Below are 18,032 nucleotides of genomic sequence, written 5' to 3' on the forward strand. Positions count from 1 at the left end.
GTCAATGTGTTGCCTCTGGAAACCTTAAATCAAATGTATGCATGATCCTAAGAAGAATGGGTGAGATCTGGCTCATCTGGAATTAGAAACAGATTTGTGATTGCTTTCAGTGAAGCCAGGAGAGCCAGTAGGCATAGGGGTTAGGTAGTTTCTGTAGAGAGCTGGGAATTCTTCTCAAAGTTGTACTTATAACTACCTTACACTGTTCCTTTCACAAAATGACAGGAGTTCATAGCACTTATGGAACACAAGAGGAATTAAAGGTCCTCCGTGTCCATAGTCGTTGCTCATTACCATACAGGATTAAAGGCAACAGAACTGGATTTTTTTTTTAAAAAAACAAGGAAATAAAAAGAACCCCCAAACCGTTGCAATCCAGATGTTAGTAGAATATCTTAAGAACTGTAGTACTTGCTTGTAGTTTGCCTGATGTGACTTATCAATTGCAGACACAAAACTTTGTCAATTTCAGTGTAAAAATAATATTAGAAATAAAACAATTTATCTTCGCAAACATTCAGAAGTATATACCACTAGAAAAAAACACATACTTTTTTTCTGAGAAGTGGTAAACTACCTGACTTATCCCTTGCACTACAAATCTTTTATTGTTATGCTTATTATCGTAGTTCTAGCCATCCCAATAATGACACAGAAATCTATTAAGTAAGTGCTCTACAACCTCATAATAAAAAGTGCGCCCTTGACTCGAAGAGCTGAAGCCTATAAATAGAATATTAGGAAGAGGAGGTTGTGGCAGAGAGGGGAAGGGAATGCTATGAGTTACTGACATAGCATCCTTGGGTATTGCTTTTTGTACATCAGCAAAGTGATTGTGGTTTGTTGGGGGAGTTGAGACATTTGGGCAAAAGGGAAATTCTGTGGAATGTGCGGAGGAAGCTAAGTTCCTTAGAAGATGTCAGCATTACTTCTCCTACCTTCCAGGAATACTTGCTTGGAAAATGTAACCAGTGAAGACTAGCATCCTGATTTAATTAGAACCTGAAAGATAACCCATTGATACTTGCTAAGTAACTAGAGAAGGAGTTGAGAAGGTCTTTGAAAATGAAGAGAAGCAGTTCAAAATGAAGACGTGTGATACATAAACACATGGCTACATGAATGTGGCTGTGCTCGTAGTAATTTGTAACACTCAGGTCTACCTGTGAGAAGGTAAAAACCTGTTTTTAAACTTGTTGATGCTGAGCTACCAGATACTTATGTGCAGATGACAGTAAACTAGCTCAGATTTTAATTTGTCCAGAAGGAGTCAGCTCTGGTGTAAAAGATGGACCAGTGAATCAGCATATGGGGACAATGGCTGAATTCACAAGAAAGTAGGTGTTGAAGGAGAAGAAAATAGGGTAAGAAAGGCATGGAATTCTGTAAGAATGCACAAAGAAAACCATGAAGGTTAAAGAGAGATTGGAAGGAGACAGAAAAGGAAAGTTCAGATAGGACAAAGTCACAGGAGCCATAAGGCAGCATGCTTTTTAATAAAAGGACACAGTTGTCTATGACAGAATGGTCCCGATTTTTTTTTCTTACTGCCTTCTGTTTTATTCCCCTGGGAGAGATTTTTTTTCTGTAGAGATTTTGTGCAGAGATAAGAGAAACCAAGAGAAGCTTTAGGAAGGTGAATCGAGTAAAAGTTTAATTTATCTGGGTCTTGTTAATTATGTAGTTACCGCATTAGGAAAACTATACCAGTAAGTACTGAAAGCATATGTAAAACCAACAATTGACAATTCTACTCCGTTTTAAAAATGGAGCTTAACTGGTAGGATTTTTGTTAGCTTGTTTTAAATAAAACCAAAGCAGAATACCAAAGCAGGCAACAGCAGAATTAGATATTCCACTGCAATTCACTGTTCATGAATTTAAATTAAAAAGTCTGGCATTGAGTTTCTATCTGTTTTCTGTTAAAATAATAGAAATGCTGCACTTATAGCATCACACTATATTATTATAAGTTTCTGAGCACCTTGACTTTATTGCTATCAGATATTGTTGCTTAGCATTCAGAAATCAATTAGTGCCCAAGCATGAAGAAAAGCAAGTAGTTCAGATAATCAGTAGTCTGGTGGGTTAATTCAGTAGATACAAATCTAAACACTGAAGTGATATAGTGGTTTCCTTCTTACACACTTTACAACTTAAATCTAAATTATGGTGTTGCTATGCATGGTACCCTAGCTGTTTGTCAGCTCATCAGTAAGACAAAGTTTTGGAGTGAATAGATCTTTGGCATGGATAACATGGTTATAATTTATTTAAAGGTGTAACATCAGGCTGTACCGGCTCAAAACCTACCTCATAAAACCAACATAAATCTTCTAATGGTTGACCTGTGGCTCAGGGGTAATTTTCTGTAATTCTCGGTATGTGTTCTTATGCTTGTACTTGTTCAGCAGTAGCTTTTTTAGGGCAGCACAAGTCACAGCGATGATGTTGATTGTGGCTACAGCACAGCCTCTCCTGTCACTTCCTACACAATAAATGAGAAAACACTTGATTTTTATCTTAGCGATGTCTTTGTTTGTATTATTCAAAATGAACTTGGATTCTGTCAAGAGTTTTCTTATCAGGGCTGGGAAGTTCATTCAGATGTGTTTCTTGTGTAACAAGAAATGCAGGAATAAAAGTCAGGAACAATATAAATGGCCAAGTAACAACAATGTTAGCAAAGTCTTGATTTACTGGACTCCACCAGACTTCTCTTTACCTGGAGTTGTAGACAAGTATGAATCTGCTGTGAGACTTTGGACCTAATATGTTAGTACATTACTCCTGACAATAAATGATTTCATGGATTCATTTGAAGAAAAATAAAGTTCAAAGATGGAATAGTGGTGAATCAGGCTTCTTATCCCTCATAGTTATTATGCCAAAAGCAGGGTAGCAAATAAATACTGCTGGTGCTGAGCATTAAGTTTGCTCATTATAAATGCGGAGTCATGTACCAGTCTCCAGAGTGATTTCATCTGGGAACATTGCCATAAGGATTACAAATGGCTTTCAGCCTGAAAATTGGTGTGTATTGCTTTAAACTTCCAGTGGGGAGTTGGCAATTTATCCTTCAGATAATCATCTTGTGTTAAGTTGAACATCTTACTGTAACTTTTTGCTACATGATAAACTAGCTTCTTTGAATAATTTACTGCAACTGGCACCTCACTTCAACTCTGAAGTCTTTATCAACTCTGGTGGCTTTTCAAAGTTTAATAATAAACTTGGAGCCAAAAATTTCATTGCACTTACAGTCAGTGGTTTTTCAGTGTTAATTGCAACAGGAATCATGCTTTGACCTGTTAGGGCAGACTTCTCATGAACAGAAGAAACTCTACATCACAGCATTGTGACGACAAAGACATGTATTTTTGTCCAAGTAAGCAGAGCTCATTTACCTTCCCTTGTACTCTAATGCAACATGACTTTTTTGTGCAGATTTTATTTCATTTGCGTGTTTGACATATTTTCACTGGGCAAAAAAGTTGACTGAATTACCTGGGCATTCATTGCTCTCATGGTAGATCTAGGATGTGTTCTGTACCGCACCACAGCAAGTAAGGTCTTAGTATCCCACTAAAATTATTATTCAAGCCCTGTAGAAAACTTGCTGTGGCAATACAGTTGCTAGTTTTCTAGAAAGAACAGCAACACCTTTCAATTTGCCAGGTCCTGACTGACTGACTGGCTGATTTGTACCAGTGAAATCTGTCCCAAGATTTTGGAGCAGTCTATGCCCGAGCCTTACTGCTGTGAAGAAGGAACTGAAGTACTAGCAGGGGATTTTTTGAGTTGTGCTTGACATGATTGCTCTGGTGTAAACAAAGGTAACCAAGTCTTGTCAGGTGAGCTCTAATGTCAGGAAACAAGTATCTGCTACATTTATATGCCAGATTCAGTATGCATATGCTCAATATCTCAGTGGAGGTTGTGGATGACTCGTCCCTGGAGGTGTTAAAAGCCAGGCTGGATGAGGCTTTGAAAGCTGATCTAGTGGAAGGTGCCCCTGCTGGGGGTTGGAGCTGGATGATCTTTAAAGTCCCTTCCAACCCAAACCATTCTGTGATTCTAAATCTCACTCCTTCACCTTATGAAGATTTTGGGACCTGTTTTATTAATGTGATAGTAATCTCAGTTTTCTTGTCTTATATTTTGTCTTAATGGGAATAATTAGAGATTATTAGGTGGAACAAACAGAAAATGAAACAGGACACTTCTAAATAAATAAATTCAAGAAAGCCATGAAATTATTCATCCTTTAGTTGGAAGATGCCATTTTACAGGCGCAAGGATATTTGCAGGCCAGATGTCTCAGCAGATATAAACTCCTCTTGCCTTTTACAGCCCAGAGAACAATTAGTTATGAAGGTGATAAGTTATGAAGCTGTTCTCCAAGAACACGAGAGACTGAAACGGAAGCTTTGTGGCAGAGACCTGTGTCAGCTTTTGGGACCAATTGATACGGTTTTCTTCAGATCCAGATATAAATTGTCTGTTACGTTAATCATTTTCTGCTGTAAATCTTCAGATTACTAACAAAAGGTTTTGTTTTGGACTTCTTTTGCACCACTTTAATCTAATGTGAGCCTCGGGCTTCCAGAGGAAGTGTCTTGAGGACACTGAAAGCAGTTGAACCTGTGAAGACAGGGAAACAGGGAGGAAGTGTCAGCCTCCAGATCCAGCCTGTCAGAGCAGGAATGGCATTGATCCACCTTTGAAAAGCACCTGACGGGAGTGTGGTTGAAGGAAATGTGGAAATGCCTAAGGCTCATGCCTGACTGACCCTTTGCAGACCACAAATCCTGCCTACATTTTTACAGAATGTAAATGCTGAATCCTCATAATTTCACTTTTGAAAAGATTAAGTGCCTTTTGTCAAACCTAACTAACTGATTTCCCGAGCAACGATGTTCCCTTCCTGTTGCCCAGGAGACATAGTCATACATCAATACTGTTATTGTGAAATGCTGTGAGCTACAACAGAATTATGGAATGTAAGGAGGCTTGTTTTGTTACAGAATAAGGGAATTAGGGTTTTTTTGTTGGTTTAGGGTTTTTTTTTTAATCATGTGCTTTGATGCCAACACCCAAGCAAGACTTTTTCCTATGGAAATTCAGTAACTACTCAGGGAGTATGTACCTGATGGTGATGTGAAAATGTGTGGTTGTGTTTTACTGGGGCTGTGTCTTCAGTGAAAAGTGTAATGGAGCTTTGAACGAATGCTGTAAATCAACTGTCTTGCCTTCAGTGGAGCTAAGAAAATGTTTGGCTATTGAGTCTGCAGTCCCTTCAGCAAGGGCTGTTGTGACATTTGCTGTTGCAACAACAATGAAAGGTCCAAGTTTGCAGTCAGTCATTAGAGTAGCTTTGAAAATTTTAGTTGTCTGTATTCAATATTCACTTCTTAGGACTCCCAAGAAAGTACTGGAGTGATTGTCCAAAAATTACTTTCCTAATTTACTGCAAAATTTTTATCGTGTTGTGTTAGTTGATGGTGATGTTGCAATATTGTAGGAACAGATGTGCTGGTAAAATGTGTTTTGCCTATGTCTTTTGAAGTGTTTTAAACACAAGTGCCTTAGTTGTCCATTTTGTGCTGAAGTGGACTGCAGAACAACTAGCGTGCTTGATGTTCGTTAAAAGCATCCTCTTAAAGCAATACTGCTGTGGGCATTTATCTATTTAACAGCTAATTTAAATCACAAGTACAAACTGGTTTTGTAGGGCTATGCATGAGATGATAAAACATGGGCATGGTTTTAATCTGTGAGATCACATTTTACCTGCAGTTCAATTTAAAATATGATCATTGTAAAGTCATGTATGTGCATACCTAACAAGTACAATATGAGGTGGTAATTCAGTGCATGTAACTCAGATGGTCAATCTCCTACTGCCCACTCTAGAAAGGTAATTTGTGCACCTTCTTTAAACTGAAAAACCAAAACCAACTAAGCCACATAAACAACAAACAATTAAAGGAAACTGAAAAAGAAATTCAAAAAGGCATTTTGGAAAATTAAGTAATCATATAGAAACAGGGAGATATAGCATGAAAGCGGTCGAAATATTTTTCTTAATAGATACAATTATTTAATGGGAGGTTTCACCATGGCTTCATGTTAATATCTTTGGGTTTTAGACTAGAAAAGCATTTTGAGTTTAATCAGCACTGTCAATGGTTAATTATGTTTTACTAAATGGATGTCCTCTCTTCATCCTGCATAGTTACTATTATGCTGCTTCAGTGCAAGGACTTTTATTCTTGGGTTGGGGAAGGGAGCCAGAGACTGCACATAGATTCTAAGAAAATTTTTCTGACAAGTGTAACACAAAGCGATACCTTGCTGTTCACTAGCATGCTGCTCACATAGAATTTGCAGAAGGTATGTGCTTCAATGTGCTCTTTCCATTAGAAAAACATTGTAGTCAAATTACCAGGTTATGCAATGTTTTAAGATACTAAAATATATATAATTAATATATAATAATTAAATAATAGCCATTTTACTGGATAAGCAAAGCAACATCCTGAAAGAGCCTAGTTAGGAGGACTAGCTGCCACCATACCACAGTCTATTTCAGTCTGAGCTGATTTTTACATGCCATTTAAGAGCTGAAGGGTGTCTTTCCCAATATGAGGTGAGAATACAAGATTTCACACCTCTTTTTCTAAACTAATCCACAATGAAATATAAAGTGATATTAGCAAGTAGCCTGAGCTCTTCAAAGATAAGCAACAGCTTGCTAATTATCTCTATTAAGCATAATTACATTTTATTGTTCTATTTCTGTATAGTTTTGCAAACAAACAGAATTGAGTAATTCTCCCAGACAGAACCGTCATCCGGCTGCTGTCCAGAAAGGTGCTCAGGCTGAACCATTGCTGATTTGACATCAAAAATGGCTGGTGGAGTTGCACTATGAATTGTGCTTGCTTTATCCAGGAAGATGAAATGGTTGCCTTCAGGCCACTCTGTGAAAGGCTGAGCTAATAAAAGCAGCTCAGCCCTGAGGCTTTGCAGGTACACCGCTTATTTTCCACAAGCAACCCTGAGCTATAGTGTGGGTTTCTCAGAGTTACAGCCTGGCCTGCTCATTTGTTTTCAGTGACTGATATGTATTTTTTAAAAAAGAAAAGGAAAAAAGAAAATGAAAACCCCCTTGAGTTTCTTCTGCCATGTGCTGAAAAAATGGAATTAACAAATCACGTCCTATTAGTTAAAAGTGCAAATACCTGACAATTTCCCTCTTATTCTTGTAGCAGTAATTTTAGGTAAGAGGCAAACAAGCGGCAACAAAATGTTCACCTGTAGAGTCAATGTGCCCTAACAATCCCCTTAAAAGGTTATCTTCATCTTATTGCCTTGCGATATCACTACCTCAATCTCTCACCAAAAAAACAAAAGCATCTGGATAGATCTTAAACATATCTAAAATATGACTATTTTGTAACACAACTGTTGGTTTGACTAGGAAGTGCATTCTAAATGTTTATTGCTCTTCTAAAGCATCAGTTTTGTTCACAGGAAAGTTAATTATGGCTGGAGTCTGTTGTGATGTGGTCTTGTCCTTCCACAGTTTACTTCAGTCAGTAATAACCAACTGTGCCCCATCCCTGGAGGTGTTCAAGACCAGGTTGGATGAGACTCTGAGAAACCTGACGTAGTGGACAGTGTCCCTGCCCACAGCAGGGAGGGTGGAACTAGATGATCTTTAAGGTCCCTTCTAACCCAAACCATTCTATGATTCTGGATATGTGCTCTGCTGGGTCCTTTTATTTACCCTTCTGTTCTCCTCTAAGTCATGCCTGAACTATTCAACTTTTCTCTATTTAGACTCTTAAATCCTAGATTCCTCTCAGTTCAGTCAGCTCAGGTTTCTGTTGTCATTTATGTGAGGTGAAAAGAATGAAACTTAATGAAGGGACTCAAAACTTTGATTACTGGAAACCATTGATGGCAACTTCATTGAGGATGCTGGTGGATGAGAAGCTTAACATGAGCCAATAATGTGCTCCTGCAGCCTGGAAAGTCAACTGTATACCACCTGCATCATAAGAAGTGTGACCAGCATGTCAGAGGAGGTGATTCTGCCCCTCTACTCTGCTCTCATGAGACCCATCTGGAGTACTGGAGTCCTCAGCACAGGAAGGACGTGAATCTGTTAGAGCAAGTCCAGAGGATGCCACGAAGATGATCAGAGGGCTGGAGCACCTCCCATAGGAGGAGGCCGAGAGAGCTGGGGTTGTTCAGCCTTGAGAAGAGAAGGCTCTAGGGAGACCTTATCGCAGCCTTCCAGTACTTAGAGGGGGCCCTCAGAGGGGAAGGGGCTTCTTGTCAGGGAGTGCAGTGACAGGATGAAGGGTGATGGTTTTAACCTGTAAGAGTTTAGAGATTTATATTAGATATTAGGAAGTGATTTTTTTCCTGTGAGGGTGTTGAGGCACTTAAACAAGTTGGTCAGAGAACTCATGGCTGCCCCATCCCTGGAGGTGTTCAAGGCCAGGTAGGATGGGGCTTTGAGCAATATGATCCAGTAGAAAGTGTCCCTGCCCATGGCAGGGGGGTCAGAACTGGAAGACCTTTAAGGTCCCTTTCAACCCAAGCCATTCTATGATTAACTTTTATGCGACTGTTTCAGTTTACATTTGCTGCTGTTCTGCCCCCAGAAGTGTTCCAGAAAGGGAAACAGAACATAGTCTTGCGCAGAAACACCATGATTTGTTTTGATCTGTATTTAGTCCCTGCATTGACTGATTTCAGCATTCAAAGCCGGTTTTTTATGACTTACAAATCTCTCTTCAGTCCTGGTTTGTTCTATTTCTCTGCTTTCTCTCTTAGTTTCAATTAATATTTTATTAGTTTTCACAAATAAGAGTGCGCACATATAAAAACAAACTACAACATCAACAAAGAACAGATACCAAGAGATACTACCATCAGCCTCTGGGAACAGAAAAGATTCCCTAAAACACAGCATAATTTCCCACTCCCCTTTCATTACAGACACACAGAACGGACACTGGGATGTTAATTTGGTGCTTCTGTCCAGCTTTTAACTCTCTTATACGACTACAGTAGTCAAAGCCTTATACCTACCCCTATTGGATAAGGCTGCTAAAACATGGTGTTGTCATTTCATCTTTCTTGTGGTCCTCTCAAGAAAAATGTTTTATTTTAGCAAAATAAATTCTATTTGTGATTAACAAATGCACAACCCTGGCATAGTCCTGTGTTACCTTTTTGCACTTATATGTGACTCATTATCTTCAAGAGGACACGTTATCAACTCTGTCTGGCAAGCTCGCCTCCCCTTCTTTTCTCTTCTCCTAGAGAAACCTCCCATATATCTGTTTGTAATCAGAGTGGAAAGACTTTGTTTAATATAATAGCCTTTAGTCATAAGCGTAATCACTGGGGCATATGAGAGCACTCCTTTGCTACAAATCCAGGCAGCCAGTATCTGGTTTCTTTTTCCAGTCTCTTGTATCTATGTGCATTGCTGTATACAAAACAAAATGAGAACAAATAGCCTGCAACATGACCATTCTGTTCTCCCTCCTGCCATGTGTCTGCCTGTCCCCAGCTGCTAATAACTTTTTATTGTACATATTGGATGCTGGTTAGCTGCCTCAGATTTGTTTTTTAACATTTGTTTGTACAAAACCTTCATTTATCTTTCTGTTTGTCATATAAAAGATTGAGATTTTTCCTGCTGAACTGCTGTGCTGCTTTTGGCTTTCTTACCTCTCCAGTTAGGTATTATCATCAGATGAAAAAGCCTGATCAGAGTTAAGCGTGGTGCTCAAACACACCCCGCTTCCTGCTAGAGGGTGTATGTCCTGCCCTTTGAAGACTCACGATGCGTGACCGTAGGAAAGGACTGAAAAGGCACACAATGAGACAATAACTATGAGCCAACAATCAGTTTTGTTTACGTATTTCCTTTTAAGTAGTTAACCAAAATTTTCTTGTTGGTAATAATTATTGTTTAATTTAGAACAACTTTTAAAATGTTGTATTGCCTCTTACATCAAAGGAAATAACTTAAAAGCTACTACGGGGTCAGCCTACTGCTATTCACTATATTTATCTTTGCCGTTAGCTTTTTGGTAAAAGTGCTACTTCTGTCTAGAGGCCACAAATCTTGTTTGTGCTTCCTGTTGCAGAATGTTTATTACACAAGCAATCAGCAGCTCCATGTGGGTGTTCTGAGTCCCACTATCGACGATGATGACAACAGATGCCTGGTGGATGTGAACAGCAGGCCCAGGCTCATTGAATGCAATTATGCCAAAGCCAAGAGAATGAAGCTTTACTGGCAGTTTACTCAGGTAATTCTTACTCAGCAGACATTTCAGAAAGTTTGAAAGCGCTGTTTTTGTATCCCAAGTATGAATAATCTGTCTACTAAAAAACAGAACCAGATTTATCCTTGCTTTCTTTGCATGAAGCCAAGAAGCCATGTTTATATTTGATCCCAATGTCAGCTACCTCACAAGGTTATAAAACTTGGGTGGTATTTTCTGAGTGAGTTCATAGTATTCGGTCCTAAGGCAGAGTGACCGCTATAGAATATCTTAATTAATTAAAAAAAAAAAAGTATTTTGGTAGAGTGAAATGCAAAGTAGCCTATTTAGGAACAAGAAACAGAAAACTTTTTTGTTGTTTGTTTTTTTTTGTAAGTAGCAACTCATAGAAAGGGGTACTAGGTCATTCATGATAACAGCCTCATCATGAGCTACTTTTGCAGTTCCTTACTTAAAAAGGCTAATGCTTTTGTGTGTGTTTGTGTGAGAGAGTGGGATAAATAGTACAAGTAAAGGCTGAGAAGTGATTTCACAGTAATGACAATACTGACAGGACACTGAGTCCAGGCCTGATCTCCACACTTCCTAACTGATTTAAAAATACAAGGGAGAACTATATAGAGGCCACGAAAGTTCAGGGGCTAGAAAACATACTCTGCGACGTAATACTTTGGAGACCACTCCGTTCATTTTAGCTAAGAAAAAGTGGCAAAGTGACTCAAAGGATGTTGGTGTTTCCACAAAGAGACACAATTTATCCTGAAGACAAAACAGGTTCCAGTGGTGGAACCTATAGATAGTCCAATTTGGTCGTTCAAGGAAAAGTAAGATTTTCCTAACCTAAGAATTAAGACATTGGAAGTTTACCATGTCACATACTGACATGTCATTTGCTTAGGATAGATAAAATGAGATTAGAATGCTTTCTAAAACAATTACCTGATTTAGCTTCTGTGAAAAATGTAATACCTAGCCTGAGTTTCGTCACAGTTGCTCCCCTGCAGTTTTGAGGTTACAAATCTAGTTCTGTACTTAAGCCTGGGAGCTGAGGCTCACCATTAAAGTATTTTTATTCCTTCATTTAATTTTTCTGCATCATACAAGCAAGTTTGCAAATATCTTTCCTGCCAACTCATTGTTTTCTTTTTATTTATTTATTTCCAACAGCCAGGATCAGTATCTTTCAGGGCATTGGTTTAGCATCTACCTTAGTGCCGAGAGCACTTGGAAGTAATCAGTAAAGCATACTATTAACATAATTTGTGAAAGTAATTCAGAACTTTGCCTTTAAAGGGTAGCTGTCGGGCAGCAGGCCTTACATCCCTAACCTGGGAAGACATCTCAGCTTTTGCTTTCAGTCTCCTCAAGGGCAGAGTTTTAGTTATGTCTTCTCTGAAATTGTAATAATAGTCTCATCATGAGGGGGACCTCACTGTAGCTATCTCTGCACTTGGATTTTGGTACTTTTTTTTTAAAGTACAATTAACATTTATTTAAGTAGTATTTCAGTACTGTCCACCTATTCAGTGACTGTCCTGTATAATCCAACCCTTTGGTTTCTACTGTAGAATACTGCTGCCATTTTGTAATACTAGTTATGTTAGATCTGATTTGGGGGCAGCAACAGAATGCCTTGATAATTTAACTATTAAAAGCTTTAAAAGTGGTATTTAACTCCTTTAGGTTTGCTTTCTGTCTGTATTTACATTCCATGTTCCAAGTACAATTTCCCAATGGAGGTGTGGTGCTCTTAAACCAGACTCTATGGACTACACTTGTCTTTGACAAAGAAACTTCTGCTCACAAGAAGTGAAAACTAATTAGTTGTTTCCGTATGATAAATTAAGAGACAAATGAAATAATTAAAAGCTTGATTTTCAAAAAGGATTTTAATACCCAGTGCAATTAAAATGCCATTATTTCTCAACATACAGCATGGCACTCAGCCTGTTGTATGTTCTGTAAACTAGAAGAAAGCTAATGAGGTAAACAAGGCTTGCCAAGACCAACTGATGAACTCTATTTGAAATGTTCCCATTTAGTTTGGAGAAAGGATGTGTTTCTGTGGACAGACCAGAAGCTGCCTGTCTGAAGCACTGGTAGCTATTTTCTATATTTTGCAGTAAACAGAGCTACTGAAAATAAGCAGGACCGTTAAGTATTGATGCTTATGTACTCTTGAAGTTTGCGAAATATTAATGAAAAAGTAGATGCTGGCCACAGCACCTTCCTTCCAAGTATGCTTTGACTTCTGTGGACTTTCTAGCCATTCAACGGGAGTGTCTGATGATACAGATAGTTAAAAATACAGCAGTGCAAGTAAGAATTGTCCAGAAGGGGAGTAGGAACAAGACTTACCAGGCAAAACAGGATAAACCAATTGAACTAGTTTTCCCTGACTGGCACAAAAATCAGTATTTGCCTGCATTCCAGACATGTACCTTAAAATCTGAGTGAGGAAACTTTCTCATTTTTTCTGCAAAACACTTATATTCTGAGAGACACCACAATGGGCTGTGGTGGGATATGGTCTTGAGTCTGACAGAAGAGTGTATGAGTTTCGGGAAAAAGAATTCTTTGAAAATATCCCCACACACACCTTGCATTGTTGAAATATAATGAGATAAAATCCTTACAACAAAAGTAGAAAGTAGGGGTCATAGTCAGCTAGTGGTGCTGCTTCTGTAGATCTATTATAGAATTATTTAATTCTTAATTTGCATCTTTGATTAGAAGTGTATATTTATATGTTGATGTTTAGGTATATATGTGTATATTTATATATTGATTTATTTTTTAGGAAATTTATCTTTTACTTTGGTTTTAAAATGTTAAGTCATGAGGTTACCATAAATTGTAGGCAGCTGGAGTCAGACTTTCAGATGTCCGCTGCTACCTTGTGGACAAAACAGTGGTTTAATGGGCATTCCTGTAGAGGGAACCACCGCCAGTACCTCAAACTGTTTTCTTTATACATCACACTGGCTGACTGGACAGAGGTCTTGGGAGACTTTGTGGTATCTTTCCATACAGGACAAACTTGCATGAGCATTCAAAGCATGTATCATGTGTTTGCACAGCCAGGATCCATCTGAGCAGATTTCCATGCTCCACAGTTTTGTACAGCTGCCAAATGCAACAAGACCCAATAAAACGTAGGCTTCAGTGATTTCTTCCTTCCAAGGCTTCTTCAAGTGTTTATAAGTGTAATTATGCCAAATTATGTAAATTAGCCCTGAAAAGACTCCTGTCACCCGGGTTGTGTTCAAGAATTCTATTGTTAAGTTGTTTGTCAAGTCGTCTCTTAGGGAAATGCTTATTTTGGGAATACTTTTATGCTGAAAAGTCTTCTTGGTGTTTGACAGTTCACCTCGCTCAGTCTGTCTCACCAATTTTTCATTTAATCAGAAAAAAATTAGACCTTACAGCAAAATAGTAAGTGATAACCAGCAATTACACAAGGCAGAAGGTACAGAATTACATGAATTACACGGTAGTAGGATGGTCAGAATTTTACTAAAATATTAATTTAAACATGATATCAAGGAAGCTGTTTTGGTATCGTGACCGATGAGGAAAGCAAAAACTAACCTCAGTTACCACCAATAGTTCCAAACCATTAATCCTACTTGCACCCTGTGAGCTCTTCATGGCAAGGGGCAGGTGCACAGGCAGCAAGCCAGCAGCATTCTGCTCCCCAGGGTAAGCAAATGCTCGCGGGAAGCATCATGTCCGCAGCACATCTGCATGACAGTCACTGTCTGCATGCTCAGTAAAGCTGTGGTCTGTGTGCCTGCTGTACTTATTTAATAGCATTTCATGGTCTGTTGTTTGACAGAGAAGGGGCTATGAGGTATAGATGAAACCCAGTGCACCTGGACAGATAATTCCTTGGGGCATCTTTCAGTAGAAACCGCTTATGGCCAAAACCATGCTCTTCTGAACTGACTACCTGATACAATTAAGTTTATTCTGTGTACTAAGAAATAGTACACTCTAAATGCTGCAGTTGGGTTTGTTGGAAGAGGTGTATTGGTTTGGGTTTTTTTGAGAAGTTTCTCGGTCTCAGTCTGATTTCTCAGGTTTATTGCTGATAGAAAGGCGGTTGTGATGTAACACCTGCCCCACGAGTGAAATTCATCTCCATGTACATCGCTTGGGTGACAGCAGGTCATCTAGAAAGTATGCTTCTGGCATGTTAGGACTCCTCCAGCAGCACAGCAAAGGCAAAAGGAATTAGTTTTTCTATAGTTATTATTTATCTTGAAGCATCTTCATGTCTATATTTAGTCAGATAGGGATGTGAGTGTTTCTTATGTTTCTAACCAGTCTAGCTATGCTGTCACTATTTGCTGTTGTGAGAAACTTGACAGGTGAGGGTTCTGTGTAAAAAGAGTTATAAGGAAGTACACAAGACAAAGCTAAAAACCTAAGAGATTCATCCTTTTAAGGCTGTTCCATGTTGAATTCTTTTAAGTACAGCAAGCTTTGTTAATTTAATTAATTCAGCTTCCAGTGTGGTTGCCATAGGAAGGTGAGAAGAGTCTGCATCTATAGGGATGGACACTCATCACAGACCTCAAGGGAGGGAGAGGCTGTACAGAGCCTGTGCTCAGCACTGTCGTGTACCCATAGCGACTAGTGACCGCATCTGCCTGTGATGCTAAGATTGTTTTCACATCATGGAGAATTGTGATTCTGGTCAGTGCTAGAGGTTTCCGTAAGAAATCTTTCAGTTCAGAACTGTTCAGAAAGGGTAGTTTATGTTATCCTGAGAGGCAGTAAATAAGATTTGTTGCTGACAATTGTAGTTGCCATATGTATAATTTCCTAAATACCATAGTAGGAATTGCTTTGGAAGGAAAAGGGAAGACAGATAAGAGTAAATTAATTACTCAATTTTTACAGTATTCCACAGATAAACATAATGATTGATTCCAATCTCATTTAAATAGGTAATAATAGATAGATTAAATAGATGATCTGTGTAGCTTGATAAGGAAAGAATAGACTTTAAAATTACTGAAAGTATTTATATGTCATTCCTCCTACAGAATTTGGCTTTTGCCAGACAGTCATTCTGAATTATTCATACCTGCCTTTATCTTACGAAACTGAATAATGTGCAATGCTACTGCTAGCTAGAAACATTACCCACAGCCACATCCCAAAGTAGTAAGGGATTGCAAAGTGCAGACTGCATGACAGGATTAAACTAGAGGCCTGTGAAGCAGGCAAAGTATCTCTGTACCAATGTCATATGCCCCCTTGCTGAGCATACATAGCACAGAAGAGGGGCCCGGCACCATTAAACAGCAGACAGTTTTCTTCTAATGTCCAGTTTTCAACCAAGACATTAGCCAAGGACATTGGGGTACAAGAGGGATTAATTTCAGTACAGCTGTGCGTCTAAGGGAACGATTGTCTCTGTGAACTTCTTCAGATTCTTCTGTGATGAGAGCCATGGGGTAGAAAAACGGCATCATTAATTTATCCAGAATTTGACTTTATGCCGTGCTTCTAACCCCAAAGGATGCAAATACACTCAGTATGTATTTGCAGTATAAGACATGCTGTACTGCTATACAGCTATGCAATTATGCAGTGCTATCTGCCTGGCAGCTCAGAATAGAAAGTGACTGTGATCCTGTCAAAAGAAATACAGATTTTGATCCTTCAGGAGAAGTATAAAAAAACCCAGAACCTAATTATTCAATTAACTGAGCCAACAGGCTAGGTTAAATCTCATATTTTTAGTAAGCCTATCTGATTTTTAAATAAGCAGCGTTGCCAAATGTTCAGTTTTAAACCCCAACCACACAAAAGAGAACTTCTACAGGGCCCAGGGGCTCCAGTGCAGAGGTGTGCCAGGGTCCAGTCCATCATCAGCACTTTTTTTCTATATGTAGCTACTCTTTGCCCATCTTTGATCAAATATTACCCTAGCTTGTCTGTACTTAATATTTTAACTAACTGGATAACTGCACAAGCTGTTAGAGCTGGAGGACAAGGAACCCGCACCATGGTTCTGCTTAGGCATGATAAAGTGATATTTAATGCTGTAATTTTATTTTTGCTCTGGTAAATTTGTCTCTAATTCATGTGCAAATTAACCAATATTCTTGTCACATTAAACACTCTTTAAAAACAGGTGTATTTTTTTTTAGACTTCTTAAACTGTGTCTTAGTATAATGCTACAAATTCTTTAGCTCCATCTATGCAGAATGGAATTATTTAGAACTAGAAAAATTTAAATGCTTTCACTCTTTCTCCATTTTGAATGCCTGACTTCAACTTAAATATGAACATATGTATGTAAAATACATGCAGAAAAAATATTAAATACAAATATTACCATATAATATTTTGTGTTCTAACAACTGGTGTTAAATTTGCTCGCAGTTCTTGCTGTACTCAGTGGTATCCAAAATTTCTTTGTATGACTTTAGTCTTCTATTTGGAGCAATTTTCTAGTAGCAAGTTTTAATCTTTGTAAATTAGGCATACAACTTGCCAGCTAGAAAGTTTGTGTGTGAATACAGCAGTAAAAAGAGCTTTTAGTGCATACATGTCAAGTCTTTTCTAGCATATCACATTATGCAGTATTTACTCTCCTGAGGACTACATTTAAGCTCCAAAGACACTTGTGCTGAATTAATTTAGAAGGAAGTTATCACATACCCATGTTTTTCCTTCAAAATAGACATCAAATTTGCATATTTTAGCATATAATTTTAAACATCACATTTATTTACAAAGAAATTTTGTTCTAGTTCCACCTGATTTTCCCAATTTCATATATCCAGGAAGGCTCCATCCAAAAATCACAGATGACAGCTGTTGCTGACAAAGGTACTGCATAGCATTATGGTGACAGAGATGCAAATCCAGAATGTTTTTTACAACCTGACTGATAACCAACACTTACCAAATGAAGTGGCTGGGTTTCAGGAGATCCGAGCTCTGTACTTCTTTGTCCCTCATTTGCATTACCAGACTAGTCACTTTTTGGGTTCTGCATTCCCCAGCTGCAAGACAGATGGAAGCGTTTTTAGCTTTAGCATACATCTGTTATTAATTCTAACTTCCTAGACAAAACCAAATCTCTGTCCTGGTCAGTTTAGTAGAAGTAGCATCTGTAGTTCCAGTGGAGACAAGAACTCTGTGTACGTAAGCAAGGTTTGGCTACCAAGTGACATCCTACAATACAAGATGCAAATACTTGAGAAAAATGTTTATTTGGAAGACAATTAAATCAGGATGCAATAATGATGTAGATGCAGGGGATTAATGAGGTGATCAGGCCATAAAGTCTGATATCCTGAATCCGACACTGACGATACCCAGTATAACAGGCAACAAGTAGATTATTTCTAGTTTTGTCTGAGTAAACTCTGCAAGGTTTGTGTGGCAGCTGCAAGGACGTTCCATTCCCAATATCAGTTATAATCAACTAGATACCAAAGTCCCAAAGAGCCCAACCTAAATTCCCACATTAGAATACTCGGATCGATTGAAATTTTAGTGCAAATTCATTCCTTAATTTTCCTTAGTTGGTACTCAATTTATTTCTTGGTCTCTAGAGAGTGGTTTAATCATAAGCATATAGTGACAATGCAACAGTTCAGTTTCTGGGTTAAAATGAATTAGGAAGCCTTCATATTGAGCACTCAGCTTAGAAAGCCTCGACTAATTGAATACACCACACA

The 18,032-nt window shown here is 38.4% G+C and overlaps 1 protein-coding gene across 2 annotated transcripts in view; it reads left to right on the plus strand.

Annotated features, from left to right (window-relative positions):
- The window catches only part of GALNT18 (polypeptide N-acetylgalactosaminyltransferase 18), a 251,697-nt gene that overhangs the window by 222,939 nt on the left and 10,726 nt on the right, over nt 1–18,032 (plus strand). The window contains exon 11 of one of the 2 annotated variants that reach the window (XM_069857566.1): nt 10,182–10,346. The exons of the other annotated variant lie outside the window; for it this stretch is intronic. Coding sequence (XP_069713667.1) covers nt 10,182–10,346 — 165 coding nt within the window. The remainder of the gene's footprint in view (nt 1–10,181; nt 10,347–18,032) is intronic. 2 annotated transcript variants of the gene reach the window in all.

This window comes from Phaenicophaeus curvirostris, chromosome 5, assembly GCF_032191515.1.
Source record: "Phaenicophaeus curvirostris isolate KB17595 chromosome 5, BPBGC_Pcur_1.0, whole genome shotgun sequence".
NCBI classification, from domain to species: Eukaryota; Metazoa; Chordata; class Aves; order Cuculiformes; family Cuculidae; genus Phaenicophaeus; species Phaenicophaeus curvirostris.